Genomic DNA, 21730 nt, shown 5'->3' with positions numbered 1-21730 from the left:
GCTGCACATGCCCAGTGGTAGCATCTTCTTCTACCAAGTTTGCTGTGTGAATCCTCAATCAGTACACTGGACAAGAGAGTAGCTACCAGGAAGAAAAGAAAAGTGCAGGACTGGTTCTATTATGTTTGTGTATTTATTTATTATGGTATGTTTAATCTTTTTCCTGACCACTTATTTATATTATTTAAATGTGTGATACAGCCTATACTATAGACCATCTATAGTGTTAAATATTAATACTGTATTCCATACAGTATACTTTAATATCCAGGGTCTTTACTAGGTTCTTCTACCGCGCCTCCACACTCCCACAATTGCTCCAACGTTCTGCAGAGTGGGAGAATGTGGACTGCATTTGGAAGAACCCCGCCCCCCCCCCCCCCCCCTCTAGAAAGCCTGTTTTTGCCACTGTACTCGCACCCTCCCTGTAATTCTCCCTCAGTGTCCCTGACCTCAGCCTCTCTGTAAGCCCTCCACCTCATTGCCCGGAAACCCCCCTCCTCTTGGCAAGTGGCTCAAATTATGAAAACAATATCAATGGTGTATATTAATACGATAACTGGAGCTACCACCACATAATGCAGTGTAAGGGACAGAGCAGAGCTGCTGCACATGCCCAGTGGTAGCATCTTCTTCTACCAAGTTTGCTGTGTGAATCCTCAATCAGTACACTGGACAAGAGAGTAGCTACCAGGAAGAAAAGAAAAGTGCAGGACTGGTTCTATTATGTTTTTGTATTTATTTATCATGGTATGTTTAATCTTTTTCCTGACCACTTATTTATATTATTTAAATGTGTGATACAGCCTATACTATAGACCATCTATAGTGTTAAATATTAATACTGTATTCCATACAGTATACTTTAATATCCAGGGTCTTTACTAGGTTCTTCTACCGCGCCTCCAGACTCCCACAATTGCTCCAACGTTCCGCAGAGTGGGAGAATGTGGACTGCATTTGAAACCCCCCCCCTCTAGAAAGCCTGTGTTTGCCACTGTACTCGCACCCTCCCTGTAATTCTCCCTCAGTGTCCCTGACCTTAGCCTACCTGTAACTCCCCCCTCTGTGTCTCTGGGTGGGGGGGGTAGGAGGCGCCAGTTCCTTACTTTGCCAGGGGCGCTCAGACCCCTAGATACACCCCTGCGTTACGGAACCAGCAATGCATATCTAAGGTGGTCTACACCTGTTGTGCATATCCAAGGTGCATAGGCAAACGCGGGAGGGGGGGTTCCAGTTGCCCAGAAACCCCTCCTTCTTTTGGCAAGTGGCTCAAATTATGACAGTAGCAATAATATATAATACAATTACTAGAGCTGCCACCATATCATGCAGTTTAAGAGACATGACCAGTGGTAGAAGCTTCTTCTACCAAGTGTGCTGTTTGTGTGGATCTGAGTCCTCAATCAGTGCACTAGACCAGAGAGTAGCTACCAGGAAGAAGAAACAGGAGCCTTACCATGAGGTGGGAGAATGTGTGCTTAGAAAGTGCAGTATTCTGCATATATAGTGTTAAATATGACTATTTTCCATACAGTATACAGTGTATAAAAAGACCAATGTTTACATTAATGTACAGGGTCATTACTGGGTTCTTATACTTCTCCCCCAGACTCCCGTACTTGCTCCAGTGTTCTGTAGAGTGGGATATTATGGACTGCATTTGGAAACCCCCCTTTAGAAATCCTGCGTTTGCCACTGAGGTGGTCTACACCTGCTCATCCGGAATGGCTACCTAAAGTGCTCTGAATACACTCAGTGATATTCCCAATCACTCAGCACAGGGTTACATCCCTAACCTCCCAACATTACCTGTGGATAAGGGGTAATGTATTATTAATTTCATTACAGTATTACAGATGATTATCTGCCCCGTCCTTGTGCAGCAGCAGCAAGCATTACATGGAACTGGTGTAGGCTACTAGACGTGGCTGCATAGGGCAGACAGTCTCCTCTCAGCCTGGCAGCAGCTGCATGGTACGGGGAGGCTGTAATCTCTGCCTGCCCGGTGACAGCTGTGACAGACACAGCCCCCGGACAGGGACGGCCCGGGCACAGCGAGCTCCACAGAAGGGTGCACTGCAGGGTGACGGTCCGGTTCCAGTTCTCACCTAGACCTCTATCACTGGCCAAATGCCTGTGACACCATATGACACCCTGTGATCCCTATACCGCTACACTGATGCCATGTAAGTGGTGGGCTCTTTGCACCAGTTGCGTCCTCTGTGCCGCCCACAGATGTGCCGCCCCCCCTAGTGACTCCCCTGGCATGTGCTGCCGGTCTGCACGGAGTGACAGGTGCAACCTGCATGTGGATTTTAAATCCGAGGGGGGGTGCGCCTGAGCCAATCCGCTGCCCGACATCCTCCCGGAGTGGGCGTGACCAGTGGCCGGGTGGGCGTGGCCTGTGCGGGAGCTCGCAGTCTCCGCTGCTGCCCGTACAGCTTCCCATATGATTGCATGGAGCCAGGCAGCAGCCTGCACTGACTGAGCCATACACCGGCACATAGTAGGACTGAGGAGCAAGTGCAGGGAGAGCACAGTGCCAGGAGGGCACACAGCTGGCTGGAGGAGTAACTTTTACCCTGCAGGGGGAGACTCGTGCCAGCCTGGCAGTGCCAGCCACTGGGGCACACTCAGTTTTGGAATACAGGAGATGCCCCTGGGACATGTAATTTTGCAGAGGATTTGACATGACCTGCATCATGGGGATGTGTGGAACTAGGAGACAGCTCTGCTTTGGATGGCTGAGCCTGCTGTGGGCAGTGGGCACACTTCAAGGAGCTTGCTGCCAGTCAGGTAAGTGGCACATGTATGCCCAGTACAGTGTGTGTGCTTGTCAAATGGAACCAGTTCTGTTTAAGTCTTTGATAAATTGCATGTCAGCGTCATAATAGAAGGCTGGTGCCCACAACATGTGCCCAGGCTGGTACCCTGCAGAGAGGCAGAGCCTGGGTATTGGGGGGAGGTGGTGGGGGTGGGTTGGGGGGGGGGGGGGGGGGTGTGCAGAACTGTTCTCTCCTCTCCCAAAATACTCTACTCTCTCTTCTCAGCACTCTCCTGTACACACATGTTTATTGCACTTCTCATAATCTGGCTGCTCTGCTGTTTTCTTCTCACCCCCTAAGCTACCGAGAGGGGCAGCAGCACAGCCTCTTATTGCTGCTCCTTCAAGGGGTTAATGGAGAAATGCTGAAGTGTCTACACACTTACCCAGGTCCCTAAACTCCATTCCCAGTACACTGGCCAATATTATTCTTATCATTTATTATTATTATTATTATATGATGATGATGATTATATTAGTTTTTGTAATTATTTATTATTACTACATAAACCAGATACAGCATTGTGGAAGCAGTGTTAACCTCTTGCCCTGCAACCCACATCACTAGTGTTGTGCCCTGCCTTGTAAATGCCCACTGACTGGCAGAGCTGCTCCCTTTGACTTTGAGCTCCACAGGTAGTGGTGGCATGACTGGAGAACTCCTCCTGGCAGTAAGGTGGGAGCCAGGGCACCACTCAGACACATAGGCACCCTGTACTGTTATAGTCTAACCCTTATAGCCCTAAGCAGAGGGCATTAACCATTTGTGGTGGCATGACTGGAGAACTCCTGGCAGTAAGGTGGGAGCCAGGGCACCACTCAGACACATAGGCACCCTGTATTGTTATAGTCTTACACGTATAGCCATAAGCAGGGGGCATTAACCCTTATAGCCCTAAGCAGAGGGCATTAACCCTTTGCAGATGATTACACCTGACCATGGAACACCTGCTGTTTATTTGTGGGTTATTACTCTGTAAATACCTGCTATTAAACAAATCAAACGGTGTGTCCAGTGTAAGCAGTAGGTTCATCTTTGTGTCAGTCTGCAGTCACAGTCAGTCGACACTGCATTTTATTATCCTATTACAGTACCAAGACAGCATACAGATGGTACAGGGTTTGGGGCACATGCCCTGTTATATTTACTGGACGTAGAACAGGCTATTGGTGCAGCTTTGCCCTGTAGTGGGAGGACATCCCCTATTAATGTACAGGTGGGTTGCTCACCCCTGCTTATCAGAGGGTGATGACAGGCTGTGCTGTGTTATGGGGCTGCTATTCATTCCCCCTCTTCCTTGTCTGTGTGTGCATATCTTTCTCCTGACTTCTGGTCATGCCTGTTTGACTGGCTCATAACACTTCTCACTTGTCTGTGTGTGAGTGATTCTGCAGGCAGCAGGTGCAGCCTGAGATCTCCGTTCTGATGTGCATCGTGGGGCTCTATAGTTGTACGATTGTAGGAAAATGAATAAATATCTGTTCTGCTATGTAGTGTTACTCTTTAAATGAAAACATACCCTTAATTGTAAGATGATTTTTTTTTTGAAACCTGAGAATTGTGTATATATGAAATATATTTGTATAATATATCAACACTGATGTGCTTATGTGTAAATATGTGTGTGTTTATATATATACAGTATATATATATATATATATATATATATATATATATATATATGGTATATACATATGTAGAATAATATGTGTATATTCTAAATATATATATTTAGCAATATATTTTATATAAAGATACATTAGTATAATAAGCAATCACTCGTGATTTAAAAAATAAATAAATATATATATATATATATGTTTGTGTTTAGAACGCTCTCTCTCTATAAACACACACACACACACACACATATATTGTGTGCATATATACTGTATATATATATATATATATATATATATATACAGTATATATATGTATATATAGAGAGATTGTGTGTGTGTGTGTGTGTGTGTGTGTGTGTGTGTGTGTGTGTGTGTGTGTGTGTGTGTGTGTGTGTGTAGATAGATAGAAAGATTGTATAGCTAGATTTAATGTTAATATAATGATAGTTTTCTAGTACAGTAAGTAATCGGGATGTTTTATCATGTATCTCGAGTCGCTGCCCCTGATCCCTGACTTATAAAGTGCTCTACAGTTTAATAGACAGTTAAGCACTGTGTAATGTCTATTAAATAATGCAATTACTGAACCGCATGTGCAGTTAGAGTGAAAGCCTCGCACAGATGTATATATGTGCGTTCTTTTGTTTTATTATAAAATCTATACCGCTGATGAGATGTACAGTACATTAAATTATGGCTGCAATACATTGTGTGCAAGTAATGCCATACATCACTGATCCATGGAGTGCATGAATTCCTATGTGGCTGGTGCTGCTGATATAACACGTCAGAGTTCAGTGAGGTGCAGGTGTATCCCAGCCCGGCTCCTGCCCTCACGCTCCAGCCAAGTTACGCTTCTCCTGCCAGGAACCCAAATCCAACTGCCATTGGCCTCCTTCCCTTCTACCTCCTCTGTTTATTTGCACAGGGGCTGGCCTGATAACTCTTACTAGTTTATTTTCCTTTTATGACATGTGTAATGTGTACACACAGCATTACACATGCAGGGCCGTGTGTTCACAAATCACTGCCTAGGTATTCTGCTACCTGGAGCTTTTCCCCCAGATTTGGGGAGCTCTGTTCCATTTATTGTGTGTACAGTTGTAAAACCTTTAGCGGCCAATAGAGACCAGTAGTTATATGTGTTGGTGACAATGACTGCGACCTGTGACTCCGACAGCCCGGACGTTACGGAGTTAAACATAGGACTCAATAGGAAGTATGGATTCCGTACGGTGCAATGTAAGCAGCTCTGTGCCTTTTGTCTTCTTCTTTCTAAAAGTGCGTCTTTAACCGTTTAATTCCTGGAGAGCTGGACACTGCGGCGCTACGGGCTCCTCTCTACGCTGGGCCTGAAATTTATGACCTCGGAGGTCTATAATTGTGTTGTGGCACAGTATGCTGCCTCTTCACACATGACCTCATAGCTCCTTCATTTGTAATCTCAAGAGTCCCTGTCCTTTGTAAGCCTTTTTTGTGTCTCGTTAAGGCCCATGGTGTGGAATGAAATCTCCCAGCTGCACATCCAAAATATACTGTGTCACCAGCAACAGCTAACATTCCAGTGTATATTTATCAATTGCAGGGCTGTAGCATAATCACATTTTTTTTAGCAGACTTTTTGGATTTGATACACTGACAGTGAGTGCAAAACTATTGCAATTATTGGAAGACTCTAACACTTTGAAACTTCTTGGAGACAATTTGTTTTCATCAGGATGGAGTACAAATATGCACAGTGGTTAGTTCTCCCCTGTACTGTCAACTTGACTTTTTTAGTTTATTACTGGACATTACCTATGTGATGCCAAGGATACCATATACATAGATAATAAATAACGTGTTATACTGTATATGCAGCTATTAATACTACACTTTGTTTTCCAAATATTTAGCATGATTAAACTTTGGCACAGCCTGCATTAGATGGGTTTGATTGTCGTCCAGAAGCCTTCCTCCCCATCTGTAGCTCTATCAATGACCAAAGCTTTACTGAAAAGTATTCAGGAACCAAGAGGTTATATTGCATGCAATTAAGTCAGAAAGCAAAATATATTCTTGTTGACTCTCTGACAGTTGAATCCTGACATCGCCTGTGTGGCTGATAGGAATATATATGAGGTCCATCCTGTGGAGACGTGTTTGTTCTCTTAAATCTTACAAGGAATTTGTGTTCTAGCATTTACAGGAGAATCTCTGTATTCTGTTGTATTTACAGAGGAACAAAGCTTGTTTTATTGAGCATCTCTCTTATGGAATTTGCATTGCAGTCTTTGCAGAATTCGATTTTTGTCTGTTTGTTAGGTCAGTCTTCCAAATATATTTCTGATAGGTCCATGTCTGTCATTCATTTATCTATCTGTACTGTTACATAGGTGTGTTGAATATGCAGTCTGTAGGTGTCATCATTACATTAATGACTTGCACCATGCACCAATATTATGTATATATATATATATATATATATATATATATATACAGGTTGAGTATCCCATATCCAAATATTCCGAAATACGGAATATTCCGAAATACGGACTTTTTTGAGCGAGAGTGAGATAGTGAAACCTTTGTTTTCTGATGACTCAATGTACACAAACTGTATTTAATACACAAAGTTATTAAAAATATTGTATTAAATGACCTTCAGGCTGTGTGTATAAGGTGTATATGAAACATAAATGAACTGTGTGAATGTACACACACTTTGTTTAATGCACAAAGTTATTAAAAATATTGGCTAAAATGACCTTCAGGCTGTGTGTATTAGGTGTATATGTAACATAAATGTATTCTGTGCTTAGATTTAGGTCCCATCACCATGATATCTCATTATGGTATGCAATTATTCCAAAGTACGGAAAAATCCCATATCCAAAATACCTCTGGTCCCAAGCATTTTGGATAAGGGAGACTCAACCTGTATATATAAACAGTAACAAAAATACATGCACATATAGATAGATGTGTGTGTGTGTGTGTGTGTGTGTGTGTGTGTGTGTGTGTGTGTGTGTGTAATATTTTATTATCTAATGCAGCACTGACTGTACATCTATTTCTTCAAGAGCACACTTCGTAAATATATATACATACTTACTATACACATATTTTTATATTATCATATTTTATTTTAAAGCACTAGCATACTAGTGCTTTCAAGATATTGCTTAATACACACACACACTCACTCAATTTTGTCAGAAACACACACACACACACACACACACACACACACACACACACACACACTCTCTCTCTCTCTCTCTCTCGGGTCATTTTTGGCAGAAAAAATTTACCTACCAGTATGTTTTTTTTTGGATTGGGGGAGGAAATCGGAGCACCCAGAGGAAATCCATTCATAGAGGGAGAGAACATGCAAACTCCACACTATATATGGAACATACTACAAATGTGCATAAGCTTTTGCATGTGACAGTTTTTCCTCAATATTCTTGGTTACCTGAATGCATGTATTTTGTATGTTGTTTTCTAACAAAGACCTATATGTAAAACATAAGAATCTCATCCTTATTTGTCCAATCATTATTCTGTAACGAATGACATGATAATTGTTTTTTTGTTTTTGAATTTGCCTTTCACACACGCACTAAAGAAAGCTGGAAAATGTACTGCTAAAAATACTCTGAGATTTGACGTTGTTTCATTATTGGCCTGTGACAGATAACACAACCAGCAAATAATACACTATTGTCATCGCACAAGACAGGCTTTTGTGCCTCTTATTGTGCAGCAACAGTGATCTCACAATCCTTCATACTACGGAGGACGCCTCAGATATGTCTTCTTTCTGGAGACAAATGCAATTACACAGTGTAAAAACAAATCCAAAATATTAGGAGGGAAAATGGAAAACAAAGTGTTTTCCACATCGTAAGTTTTTTATTTTTATTATTTTAATATGTTATCTTCTGTAAAAAAAATATATATATTTTAAAATAGGACGAACTGTGAATATTTATTTTCTATTGTGTTTTCAACCTGGCATAATTGATATTTATGATACGATTTTCTTTGAATTATTATTTACAAATATCAAGTGATGGAACAAGCTGGCACGAGTTAGAAATAAAAAATAAATTAATTCATTATTTTAAATTTCTCTCTCTCTCTCTCTCTCTCTCTCTCTATATATATATATATATAATTATTTATATATATATATATATATATATATATATAATTATATATATATATATAGTCTAGTAAGATAATTGCTTTGCTTTTTGGGTGAATTTTGGGGAAATTTTTTTTTCTTTAAATGAAAATTTTGCAATAGTTGTCCTATTTGTGTATTTTAGATTTAACACTGTGTTCACCATGGAGAGAGGAATTAGTTGGCAAGTTGTTTGTTTCAGCATTACCCTGGTTCTAACAAAAGCTGCCCCCTCCCACTCGGTTAGCAGCCTGCTATAAAGAGTTTGTTTTGGTCCAAATGAGAAATTAAGTGCAGATAAGCAAACCATGCTGCCAGAGGGCGACAAGATGTTGAGTGAATTGCTTTTAGATGAAACAAATTAAGGAACGAAGGAAGACAATCTGCTTCTTGCATTAATAGATACTCTCAGTGTTCAGAGGGGAAGTGACATATTTTTGAGATGACGATTTTATTAACACATTGGGAAGAGCGGACCCCCATTTATTAAGGAAATAAGGAAGGGCACATACTGAAATCCCAAACAAAGCAATGTTTGGGGATATGTCCAGTTGGGATTGCAATTGGAGTAGACGTCGCAATTGCTAACAGTTGTGCATCGCAGAGACTTACCAGCCTTTTTGGCCCAAAAATAAAAGTTTTTGTTTTTTTAGAAATTAATTTTCTAATTTAATTAATGATGCAGTCTTCAATTGACCATGAAGGGGGAGTTCATTCCCAAAAAAAAAAGTTTGCGTTACATGTTTATTATTATGTCATTTATATTATTGCATTATACGGTATCTTTGATGATTAAACATTGATGCTATTGCTGTGCTCTTTTCGATAATATGACTATTTCCTTTGTATTTAGATTAGCAGTCAGTTCTCATTTCCTTTATATTGTATGTCATCAGTCGCATTGGGGATGGTTTGTTGTGAACATTAAAAAGTAATCATTTTTATGTATTAAATACGGTAAAAAATGGCATTTAAAAAATAATTATATTAAAAAAATACAACTTGAGATTTTGTGTTCCGTTAAAATGGCATTATGGAGTTATGTGAGCATTCCAAAATGAAACGAGTTGCCGATTTTTGGGGTTTTATGCCACATGCAGTTTATGAATGAGCTATTTGGATGTGCCATTAAGTAGACTTTTTTGTGCTAGAATATAGGGGGTCATTCCGAGTTGTTTGCTCGTTATTTTTTTTTTGCAACGGAGCGATTAGTCGCTAATGCGCATGCGCAATGTCCGCAGTGCGACTGCGCCAAGTAAATTTGCTATGCAGTTAGGTATTTTACTCACGGCATTACAAGGTTTTTTCTTCGTTCTGATGATCGTAATGTGATTGACAGGAAGTGGGTGTTTCTGGGCGCAAACTGGCCGTTTTATGGGTGTATGCGGAAAAAACGCTACAGTTTCTGGGAAAAACGCGGGAGTGGCTGGAGAAACGGAGGAGTGTCTGGGCGAACGCTGGGTGTGTTTGTGACGTCAAACTAGGAACGAAACTGACTGAACTGATCGCAGATGGCGAGTAAGTGTGGAGCTACTCAGAAACTGCTAAGAAGTGTCTATTCGCAATTCTACTAATCTTTCGTTCGCAATTTTGATAAGCTAAGATTCACTCCCAGTAGGCGGCGGCTTAGCGTGTGCAAAGCTGCTAAAAGCAGCTTGCGAGCGAACAACTCGGAATGACCCCCATAATTTGGTGCCAATGATATGCCTGCGACGTCTTGCTGAGCAGCCGGGCAGAGTGTGTGCTACGTGTTACAGGTTTGATCCTGGCCATTTGAAGTACATGTCTTGGGTAATGCCAATGCAGCTTCATATAGGAATAGACTTTAGAAGTCTATAGATATGCATACCCAAAGAGAATACTTTAATATTTGTATATATATCGGCATATTTGATTACCGTAGCACCGCCAGCGTGTGTAGAGCTTTCCAATGGTGCAAGCTGCAGACAAGGCTCAAGTGCAGGGTGTAAGGGAAAGTTCCTGAGACAATAACAAGAGGAAATGTAAATTTCATGTCCTAAAGATCTTGCAATTTAAATGGTGTAATGGAAAAACACAGACACACTAGGTAGAGAGCACACGCAGCAGATCCTGCAGGGCCACAGTTAGCATTGAATGTGTTATTGGAGGTGAATCTGTAGCTAGTACCCCAGGGAAGTGATTGAACGTGTGTGTGGTGAATCTTCAGTGGGAAAGCCTTGGAGAAATACATATAGGAGCAGCAGAATGCAGAGTTGTACATGGGTAAAGGTTTGTTGTTCTTTTTGAGATTAACGGGGAATCAAGAGAGTTTTCATGAAAGCTTGAGCAGATGCAGAATAGATAATTGTTGCATCTGTAAAGAGGTCCTTTATAAGCTCTACACTGTAATTGTAAGCTCAGAATAAAAAATGGTAAGTCTCATAAGGGGGGATTCAGTTGTTTTTATGGCGGCTGCAACTCCTGTAGCGCTATTCAATTGTGCGGCTGCCCATTATTTCTGCTCGCACCTTCCTGAGGTGGCGAGCAGAAATCCACCCAAAGTTGGGCTTTTGTGCTTCCAAATGCAGCGCACCCAGTTGTTTCCATGGGTTTAGCTACTTTACGCACCTAAACTTGGTGCATTTGATCGCAATATGCATGATAAGTAATGGGCTTTAAAGTAACTCTATGTGGGGAATCCAATTGCGAGTGAAAAGTACGAGTTGGCCTTGCAGCAGCGTGGTACCATGTTTCTGGAGACCTACACACACGCAGTAGACTCTGGCCTAGAGAGGAGAGGGCCTGCATGGAATCTGTACACAGGGCACCTCTTGAAAACCACCTCTGCTAGGCGTCTGCCATGCTACTACCCCCTAATAAAAGATGGAGGCACTCACTCAAGCGTTTGTTAATCACTGTCATGGAATTTTATATTGTGTACAAATAGGGAAATGACTCCTCTACGGTTTCTGTCAGCTAGGCATAGATTGTCATTCCAAGAACCATTCAGTGCCACCCGGAGATCTACCGGGCCTCAATACTTGGTGGTATGGGCAGTTGTGTGTTGGGGTGTTGCCATTCCCCATTATGAATACCAGTGCCCTCTCGGTATAATGGGTGTAGTATGGTATGCCGGCGGTCGGGCTCCCGGCGACCAGCATACCGGTGCCGGGAGCCTGACCGCCGGCATACCAACAGTGTGGCGAGCGCAAATGAGCCCCTTGCGGGCTCGCTGCGCTCGCCACGATGCGCTCGCCACGCTGCGGGCACGGTGGCGTGCTACGCGCGCTGCGCTATTTTATTCTCCCTCCAGGGGGGTCGTTGACCCCCACGAGGGAGAATAAGTGTCGGTATGCCGGCTGTCGGGATCCCGGCGCCGGTATACTGTGCGCCGGGATCCCGACAGCCGGCATACTGAAGACCACCCGGTATAATAGCTGTGCCTCCTTGGCACCCACTTATCCCTTTTGGCCCTTATGGAGTAATTCCTAAAATTGGGATGTGGACATGCACTTACAGTATGAATTCACCAGGCAGGCAAACAAAAAAGTTGTACTGCAAATTTACCACTTACATTAATGACCCTTGCGGCATGCTTTCATTTTTTTAAATGTTGGGTTAGGATTTTAGAACAAATTGGGGGTCATTCCGAGTTGATCGTAGCCCTGCAAAATTTTGCAGGGCTACGATCATGTCCATAGACATGTGGGGGGACGCCCAGCACAGGGCTATCCCGCCCCGCATGGCAGTGCCCCCCCCCCCCCCCCACAGAAGTGCAAAAGCATTGCACAGCGGCACTGCTTTTGCACTTCAGGAGTAGCTCCCGACCAGCGCAGCTCCCGACCACTGCGGCCCACCCCCCACACTGTCTGGCCACGCCTGCGTTGGCCAGACCGCGCCCACGAAACGGCAGCCGAACGCCACCATTCTGCGCCCCTCCCTGCCCATTGACCGCCTCTGCCTGTCAATCAGGCAGAGGCGATCGTAGCGCAGCGACGGCCTTCGGCCATTGGGCATGCGTGGCTCGGCACATGCGCAGTTCTGACCCGATTGCGCCGCTGCGATAAACTGCAGCGTGCGATCGGTTCAGAATGACCCCCATTGGTGCCAACTAAGCAAGTGAAGGAAATGTATTCTGTCTTTGGTGTGCTTTTAATGCATTCACTAAAAAAGTACACTTCCACCAGCGAGGTGGGAATGAGCTGCAAGAGCTTGACTAATTAGAACATCATTCTCAGGACATCATCGATGAAAAGTCTTGCTTAAGGGAAACAATGTCATCTTGGAATTTGAAAACATAGGTCTGAAAACATAGCTAAAAAGTAGTGTAATTATCTCTGCATCCTTCAGTCAGTCTCATTGCTGAGTTGTGAAACGCGTTGCTACTTTATAGGGATACATTGTTAAAGGGGGTTTTCTCTTTAAGAATATATCTCAATCTCAGTTGCATATAATATATGTTTGGTGTACATTGGGCATCATTCGCATTTATATCACAGCAATCACCTATATCCTTGACTTCTGCCGATCTAAGGCTGTCAATCAATACTGATATTGAGAAGAGAGGGTATTTAGTAGAGTTCTTTAAAAAGTCGAATACACTCTTCAAGTATTTCTAGGCTATCATCCCTTTTTCCTTGTCTGCATAAATTATCAATTACAGGTTGAGTATCCCATATCCAAATATTCCGAAATACGGAATATTCCGAAATACAGACTTTTTTGAGTGAGAGTGAGATAGTGAAACCTTTGTTTTTTGATGACTTAATGTACACAGACTTTGTTTAATACACAAAGTTATTAAAAATATTGTATTAAATGACCTTCAGGCTGTGTATATAAGGTGTATATGAAACATAAATGAATTGTGTGAATGTAGACACACTTTGTTTAATGCACAAAGTTATAAAAAATATTGGCTAAAATGACCTTCAGGCTGTGTATATAAGGTGTATATGCAACATAAATGCATTCTGTGCTCAGATTTAGGTCCCATCACCATGATATCTCATTATGGTATGCAATTATTCCAAAATACGGAAAAATCCGATATCCAAAATACCTTTGGTCCCAAGCATTTTGGATAAGGGATACTCAACCTGTATTACAGATTATTTTGTGAGGGTTTTTTTATCTATTTTATCCTAATCCATTTGATTGGATTTTTTAATTTTATTTTTTCACTTTTGTATCTATTATTACATGTGTCTCACTTATTTTCTGTATGTATGCATGTATTACTATTCTTTAATTTTTAGTTTTAATATAATGTATCACCCTGTGTTGAAAATGTGTAGCTAACAACTTAACAATATCTACATTTAAGCACATGTTCAAATATTTAACTGATGGCTATTGGTTTATACCAAGTAATTTTGCATGTCGGTTCTTTGTGTACTTTGTGTAACTTTTTCATTCTTGGGACATAAATCACAGTCGGATTAAGGTATTTTGGGCCTGTTACAGATATATGTTACAGTAGCTTTAAAAAAAAAAAAATTGGACGTGAATCCAAATTTGATTATTTTTTAATAACAGTTTCAGCATGTTTAGATGCCCCAGTAATTACGTTAGTAATGAATGAAAATTCTTTGATGTCCGAAGAATATTGATATTTGTATGCTAGAATTAAAGCTGATTTTCCATTCCTGGTTTACAGTATGGTTTATGTTTATTTATGTATTATTTTGTATTATACGTGCATCCATTGGTGGAACCTTCTGTTTGTGCGCTAACCACATGCACTTGGGGTTTGTGTGTCCCCAAGTGCGCTGTTTTTGAAAAGCAAGAAAATAAGAAAAGTGCATATATAAAGAACATTCTTTCAAAAAATCAGCTATCTCCAACCTCCTCTTATTCTCTATCGTTTTCTGCCTTCTTGCATGGCCGACTGAGTGACAAATACCCTTGTCGTTGACTTATTTCAGACTGAGCATAAAATGCATTGATCCAGAATCAGATCACTGTCTTCCAAGGCCAAACAGAGTCTGTATTACCCGTAGGTGTGAGGCTTTGTCACTTGCACCCTTTATAGAAAAATGGGATCTTATTTCTGTTCTGTGTTCTTGTGTCTGCGGGGATGTGGAATATTGCGCAGCTATTGGATAAAAAGCCTCAAAGGATTTCAAGATGTGTTTCGGTTGCTCATTGAAACAGCAATGGGAAGAGGATATGCAGGTGTGTTCTTCTGCTAAGTGTCCCTCGATAGCTCTAAATACTTCCTTCATTAAATGCACAGCAGCTCATGAATTAGGGGTTTTTGTGTTTTTGTTTTTCCAGATAGTTTGAAGATGAATCTGAAACATGTTGGTTTTTTTTATGTGAGTGCAGATGTTTCCATGCACTCAGCCATAAAGAGAGTTTAGGAAAATCAGCATAATACAGTATGACTTCACAATATCACTAATGCAGGAATACAATGATCACTGTGCATGTTATTTACCCCCAAATTCGGGGAATGTACAGTTGCGATGAAGTTGCGCTTCAATTGTTGGCGAAGTACAACTTTGGTCTTCCTCAGCATATCACTGCCATCTATGGTTCCCACTAAGGATATATAACGAAAGACGCATTTGCTTTGGTGTTCCCGGTCAAATTTATCCAATGTTCCATGGGCTCCGAATTGGCCAAATCTTTTGTCAATACCGAATCCAAGCTTACATTATTTTTTTCATTTGAAGACATTCCCCTATCCTCCCACAGTAGCCGAGTCAATGGGGAGGTTGTCAGGAGCTACCTGGCTGGCCTAGCGATGCTAACCAATGTTATAACCATGCTGCTGGGATCAAAACTGCATGTTACTGTACATCTTATTCTAGTGGGTGAATTTACTAAAGCTTCTTAAAATGAAAAGTGGGGATGTTACCCACGGCAACAAATCAAATTCTGTCTATCTAGGATGCAATAGAGAAATGATAGATAGAATCTGATTGGTTGCTATGGGCAACATCAGCACTTTTTTTTTCCTTTCTAGAAGGTTTAGTAAATTTACCCCAGGGAGTCCCAGCTACATTATTTAGGCATATTCCTGTAAAGGTAAATATTGCATAGGGCGCTCTGCTGGGATTGCATATATTTGAATGGGCATTCTGGGCATTCCATTGATCTAATATATATATATATATATATCCAACACTTAGCTCCGGCACTCCAGACGTCCCTTCGGACCAACTTGCTGCGGTGCCTTCCTCCGGGGGGTCACCCCAATGCACAATGTAGAATAACGAGGCGGCACTCAGAGACTTGCAAAAAAATCAAACGTGTATTTTGTAATGTCAACGTTTCGGGGACCACCTCCCCTTCGTCAGGATAACTACAACAGTGTATAAATCAAACTTATATAGCAATGAACTTACCCCCCCCCCTGCATGATTCCCCACGCTCGTTCTCCCCTGGCCACGCCACTCGGGCTTCCGTTCGGCGTCACCGCTCGCATCAGCGGCACCGGAAGTGACGTCGCGGCTCCCTCCTGTGTGGCCATGGAGACGCTGTAAACAAAACAAAAGATGTAAAAACACTCGTGTCTATTTGGAAGACTGCTACATCAAATAAGTTGCAGATAAAAATGTACATAATCGTGCTACCAAAAACTAACAACATAGTTGTCAATACATAAAAACAACAACATTTTTTTTAAATTACATTGTACAATTATACATGATGCTACCATTAATCATGAAAATACGTTATTCAGTGTAGCATATTGAATCAAATAGGCATAGTCATATGCATATAAAATGTGTGCAAGTACCCTATCAAATGACCAGACAGGCTGCGCCTCATCACGAACAATCCAGGTGAGATGTCTATGGTCCATATAAACCTGAAAAACATTACACCACCTGGACTGCCTCTGTTTTTATACCCCTTTCGCGGCTACTCTACAACCATATCTAGAAATTGCCACAAGAGTAGTAGAACAGACCCTCTATGTCACAAAACATTCTCCCTGTTTATAAAAAATCGCCTCGTTATTCTACATTGTATATATATATATACTCTCCAAGAAACAGAGGCACTCCTGGACTAAGTACTTAGTGAAAAATCATGGTGGTTTATTCAACGTTTCGGGGTACTGCCCCCCGTCATCAGGACACACACACCTGTGTCCTGATGACGGGGGGCAGTACCCCGAAACGTTGAATAAACCACCATGATTTTTCACTAAGTACTTAGTCCAGGAGTGCCTCTGTTTCTTGGAGAGTATTTAGGGGGTTGGCAGGCCCTGTGAGTGCACCCTGGCAGGCTATTCATATTTTCCATGGAGTGCCGGCTGAAGGAGTTTGGTATATATATATATATATATATATATATATATGAAAAAGACAGCACTCCGTGAAAGATATAACCAACAAAACAAATGGTGGTGCAATGTCAAAAAATGGTTAATATTGACATTCACTTTCCCCAGGTATTGAATAAAGAAAAACCAGTACTCACTTTTGGAGATTAAAAAAAACGATGATTTATTCTTCATAAAGATTCCATTGCATAAAGAGAGACAGCCCGACAGCTGTCTCAACCAGCACAGGGTGTGTGTTTTTTCATATATATATATATATATATATATATATATGTGGGTGCTCTGGCTGGGTCTTGAATATAATTGTAAGGGCACTTGGTGATCTATTACATACAGTATATGGCAGATAGGGGCAATTTTCAGACAGGGAACTCGGGGGTTAGTAACACAGACACACTACTCCCACAGAAATCTGAATTTTGTCAAATAGTCTTTATTTTCTTTTAGATCAGTTCTTTTTCTACATCTATATGCATCTTACGAGATATTATTTGCCTGTTCTGGTTACTGCATCATTGGTTTCCTACAGTATATGTATCAAAAAAATTAGTGTCAAACTTTTTGTTTTGTGACAAATAAGTTTCTTGTCATGCCACGGTACAATGATGTCTGTCAATTGCCCAGGATGGTATAACAGCCCTTTAAATTGTCCATAAAACAGATGTCTGAAGTCTAATCCACACATATGTGTAATTTCCTCCATATACCATGGGGTATTTTCCAGACACAATTTTTTTCACTTTTATCTACTGTGTGATAACAGTCTGAGGGGGATATTCAATTACCTGACTGCGGGTGTAAACGTCTTGCTGATTAGCCCCGATAAGCCCTGTGCCGTGGCTTATCTGGGATTTTGTTTCACCTGCCTCCGGCAGACGAAGCAATATCCCCAATAAACAGCCCTGCTTTCATCCAAAAACGGGGCTATTTCACCCGAAAACACACAGGTTTCACTGGACCTGTGTATTTTCGGGTGAAAAATGCACTTTTTCACGACCGGTCAAGTCGAATAGGCCGACCGCAAAACCCGAAGATACATCGGGAGTTTTTACTCCCGATGAATACCCCCCTGAAACTCTCAGAATAACGACTATGCACAGTATGTGAGGATTTCATAAAAAAAAAAAAAAATCTAGAAAGTATCAATTACAGGAAAAGTTTTGTTTTTGTCTGAAAGTGACCCCAGGTAAAGCTATACATATGGGCACTCTGCTAGCCTAGTTTATAATGGAGTAAGCACTCTGTTTCATTATTATGTCATTGTAAGAACTCTATGCTAGGCATGTCCTGTATATAATGGTGCATGCACTCTAGTGGACTGGTATATGATAATATGGACACCATACTGGGCATATGTATAATAATAAATATATATATATTGTATAGACAGTCTAGCAAATTGGTGTATAATAATATGGACACATTTCTTTGTTTCTGTATAATTATTGGGCACTGCTGTCTGGCATATAGCAACGTTGGCACTCCTGCTGGCTGGCATGTAGTCATGTGTGTATCTCTGCTGTCTTTGACAAAGGATAATACTTGGTTGTAAAATTACAGCGGAATCAAGTTTAGATTATTGGAATGAAAATAAAGCACAAACATCAAACTTGCAAGAATAAAAAAAAATCATGCCTTAGAGTTATACTACTGGTTGTGAATCAGTGTACAATGCTTGTTTTTGTTTTTCTTTTTGTCTAATTAAGACACTAGGGAACACATTTACTGAGTCTGCATTTAGGTCCAGAATTTGTTCAGAACCAAAGCAGCCAATTAGCATGCTGCTGCAAGTGTGTACGCTTACTGGTCATCCACACTCGAAAAGTCACACCCACAATCCATAAACCAGAGACCCATATGCGTTCTTTCCTAGTGAAGTGGGCAGAATGGGGAGATAAATACAGTAAATCCGCGGTCCTAGAAAAGGGGACGGGCCTAATGACACAACTCTGCTAATCGCACCATTTTAGCCCCACCCAAATACACTCCAATCACGTCAATTTTCCCTGAAAGAGGGCAGGGCCTAGTAAGTACATAATTAGCCCAGCCCCTTTCACCACCCACCTGCATCTCCTCTCTGGGCACCGCCCCCAGGGATCAGTTAGCTGCCGTGGAATACCCCGCAAAGTCGCATTTCCAATACAAAATGTAATTAAGTACAAATATCTCCACATCTGTGGTCTACCCCATAAGAATCAAAAGGGAATGTTCTTTCCTGTGTTAGCCCAAGCAGAAATGTGAATTAAGAAAAGTAAAGAAACGGCAACAACTTGATTTAATATGTATAATTTTAACTACTTAACTGGCATGGTTCGATCACATGTGTCCCCTGTTTTTGGCGGGGAGATCTGTTCTACATACAGTATGTGCATACTATAATATTTAAATATAAAAAAACAACACTTTTTAAACTATATTAAATTAAAAACAAAAACTATATGAACGGTTTTGAAGGGAAAAATCATCACTTAAGTGGTTAAAGATGCACCAAGCTAGCATTAGCATAAAGTTGCAGCCGCGACTACGGGAAAGGGCGCTAAACCAGTCGCAGCAAAGTGCGACTCTGAACCAGCCCTATAGTGTGGTGCCGTTGGCACATCCAAGCTGCTCAGAGTATATTCAATATTCAATTCAATGCTAACGTACCCATGTATTAAATATTCAAGTAGAGGGTAGACACAATGTCACCTTACATTCCAGTTAATAAATACCTTAGAGTAAAACAAGCAGTATGGGGAATTCAGAAGGTAAAACAGCCATTGCTTTGACCTGTCGTCCCCCCCTCCCCCCCACTTTATTCTCAACCCAGAGGGTAAGCTCAGTGACATAGTGAATCTGTGTGTATACGGAGCGCGCAGCGGTGCTAAGCGCCGTGATATTTGGGTATAAGTCACCTCTGCCGTCAAAATCCGAACCAGCGTGCAGCTCCATCGTTCTAAATCCTTACCTGAGAAATGCAAAAGCTGTTTCTGATGCTGAAAGGGTTAACGCTCATTATGCAAAGCGCACTGCTCACCTGATCTGTATGCATTTGCATTGAAATCAGATTTAGGCAATTGCATCGCTGCCAACTGTCCTTAGTGTCCCTGGTTGTCTCTGATCCTCAATATTGGCTCTCTGTGCAGTAGAGATCCCATTATTTTGTATATCCGATGCAATTATCACTAGCGTTTTACACTGAGCTAATAAGCTAATATTTATTGATTAGTAGCATTTATAATGCAAATACATAGTATATCTAAGTTCACATTTGTAGTTCTTGAGAGTACAGCTGGGGGTAAATGTAATAGCCTGCAGCTGCAGGCATCGGCGACTTCCCAGCGAGTCTGGCTGTTGTTTTAAAGAGCAATCATTTGAAAGGTGAAACCTGGTTGGTTTTGCCTTTTAACTGATTGCTAGTTCAGATCACCGGAAAGACTTATCGGGAAGTCGCTTATGCCTGCAATCCACCGGCTATTACATCTACCCCCTAGACCAGAGGCTCCCAAACGCGGTCCTCAAGGCACCCCAACGGTCCAGGTTTTAAATGTATCTATGCTTGGCCACAGGAGACTTAGGGGTCTATTTACTAAGACTTGGCTGGAGATAAAGTGAATGGAAATAAAGTACCAGCCAACCAGCTCTAAACTGTCATTTTTTAAACCCAGACTGTGACATGGCAGTTAGGAACCGATTGGCTGGGACTTTATTTCCGTCGACTTTATCTCCATCCAAGTCTTAGTAAATAGACCCCTTAATTAGCACCTCAGTCAATTTGATTTAACCATCTATGCTGAGCCATGGATATACCTAAATCCTGGACTGTTGGGGTGCCTTGAGGACCGCGTTTGGAAAACTCTGGCCTAGACTGAGACACCTACTCAGCAATAAAATGTCAGTTATTATTACATTTTGGTACCTACACAGTTACATATACAGAATCTTATTTTGTTTGGTTACTCAACTTCGTAGAATGCTTTACACCGGTGCTTTCCAAAAGTTTTTTGAATCACGGCGCCTAGAATATCAGAATGTTTTTTTTTCATGACACTTCTAGGCCAAAAGTTTCTTACGAGAGATTCCGAAAAAAATATTTAACTAAATAAATTGTGTTTATATGTCATCCTTAGGGTCAACTGTGTAGCTTCAGTTTGTCCACATATTTTATTAATGGAAGCAACAAGCCCTAGTTTTGCCTATAAAATTTAATTGAATATGAATTGGTCCTGGACCAGCAACCCCGAGAACTCCTGCAAGTGCCCGAGGCAACCACGAGGGAACCACTGCTTTAGAGTATCAAAGTTTACCTGCATATAAAAGAGGCAACTAATATTACGAACTAGAGATACCGTCTGCCACCTCATGGTTAGCAACCATTGCTGAGTTTGCCATCGATAGCGGAGAACGCATCAATGTTTTGCCTCCACCACCACCACTTGCTGCTAAGCCCTGTCCCCCCTCCCCTGGTCCGCTGTGTAACACAAGCAGGGGCATAGAAAGTCACACCAAGCCCTGGAAATGAGGAGGGGCGAGGCTTAAAAAGTGGGCTGATTAAAATAATGTAAAAAATATATAATAATTTTTGAGGCTCCGCACGCTCCATGGGGGGAACAATTTTAACACAGGGAGGCAGAGTGGGCAGAGGGGGGCGGGGGGAGGGCAGCCAATTTCTACCTTAATTGATCAGGAAGAGGGTCCCTCCTCCCTGGCCAGTGGCATCTTCCCAGTGATATTTGGAAAAAAGCCAGTCTCTGCTTTCAATGTGCAGCGCCATCTTCCCAAAGAGGTGTGGGGCCAGTGGACCCGGGTACCCACCGGGCCCCTGCAGTAGCTCGGGCCCGGGTAATTAGTACCACCCTGTCTGTGC

At 41.7% G+C, this 21730-nt stretch overlaps 1 protein-coding gene across 3 annotated transcripts in view; it reads left to right on the top strand.

Moving 5' to 3' along the window:
- The first annotated feature begins 2414 nt into the window (after nt 1-2414).
- Nucleotides 2415-21730, top strand: part of ERBB4 (erb-b2 receptor tyrosine kinase 4) — a 1260323-nt gene continuing 1241007 nt past the window's right edge. For all 3 annotated transcript variants that reach the window (XM_063933142.1, XM_063933143.1, XM_063933141.1), the window contains exon 1: nt 2415-2799. In XM_063933142.1, the coding sequence (XP_063789212.1) occupies nt 2694-2799 (106 nt within the window). In that variant the 5' untranslated portion in view covers nt 2415-2693. The remainder of the gene's footprint in view (nt 2800-21730) is intronic.

The sequence above is a fragment of the Pseudophryne corroboree genome, chromosome 7 (assembly GCF_028390025.1).
Source record: "Pseudophryne corroboree isolate aPseCor3 chromosome 7, aPseCor3.hap2, whole genome shotgun sequence".
Classification (NCBI taxonomy): Eukaryota; Metazoa; Chordata; class Amphibia; order Anura; family Myobatrachidae; genus Pseudophryne; species Pseudophryne corroboree.
The sequence above is the reverse complement of the archived record's forward strand: the minus strand, read 5'-3'. Positions and strand labels throughout refer to the sequence as shown.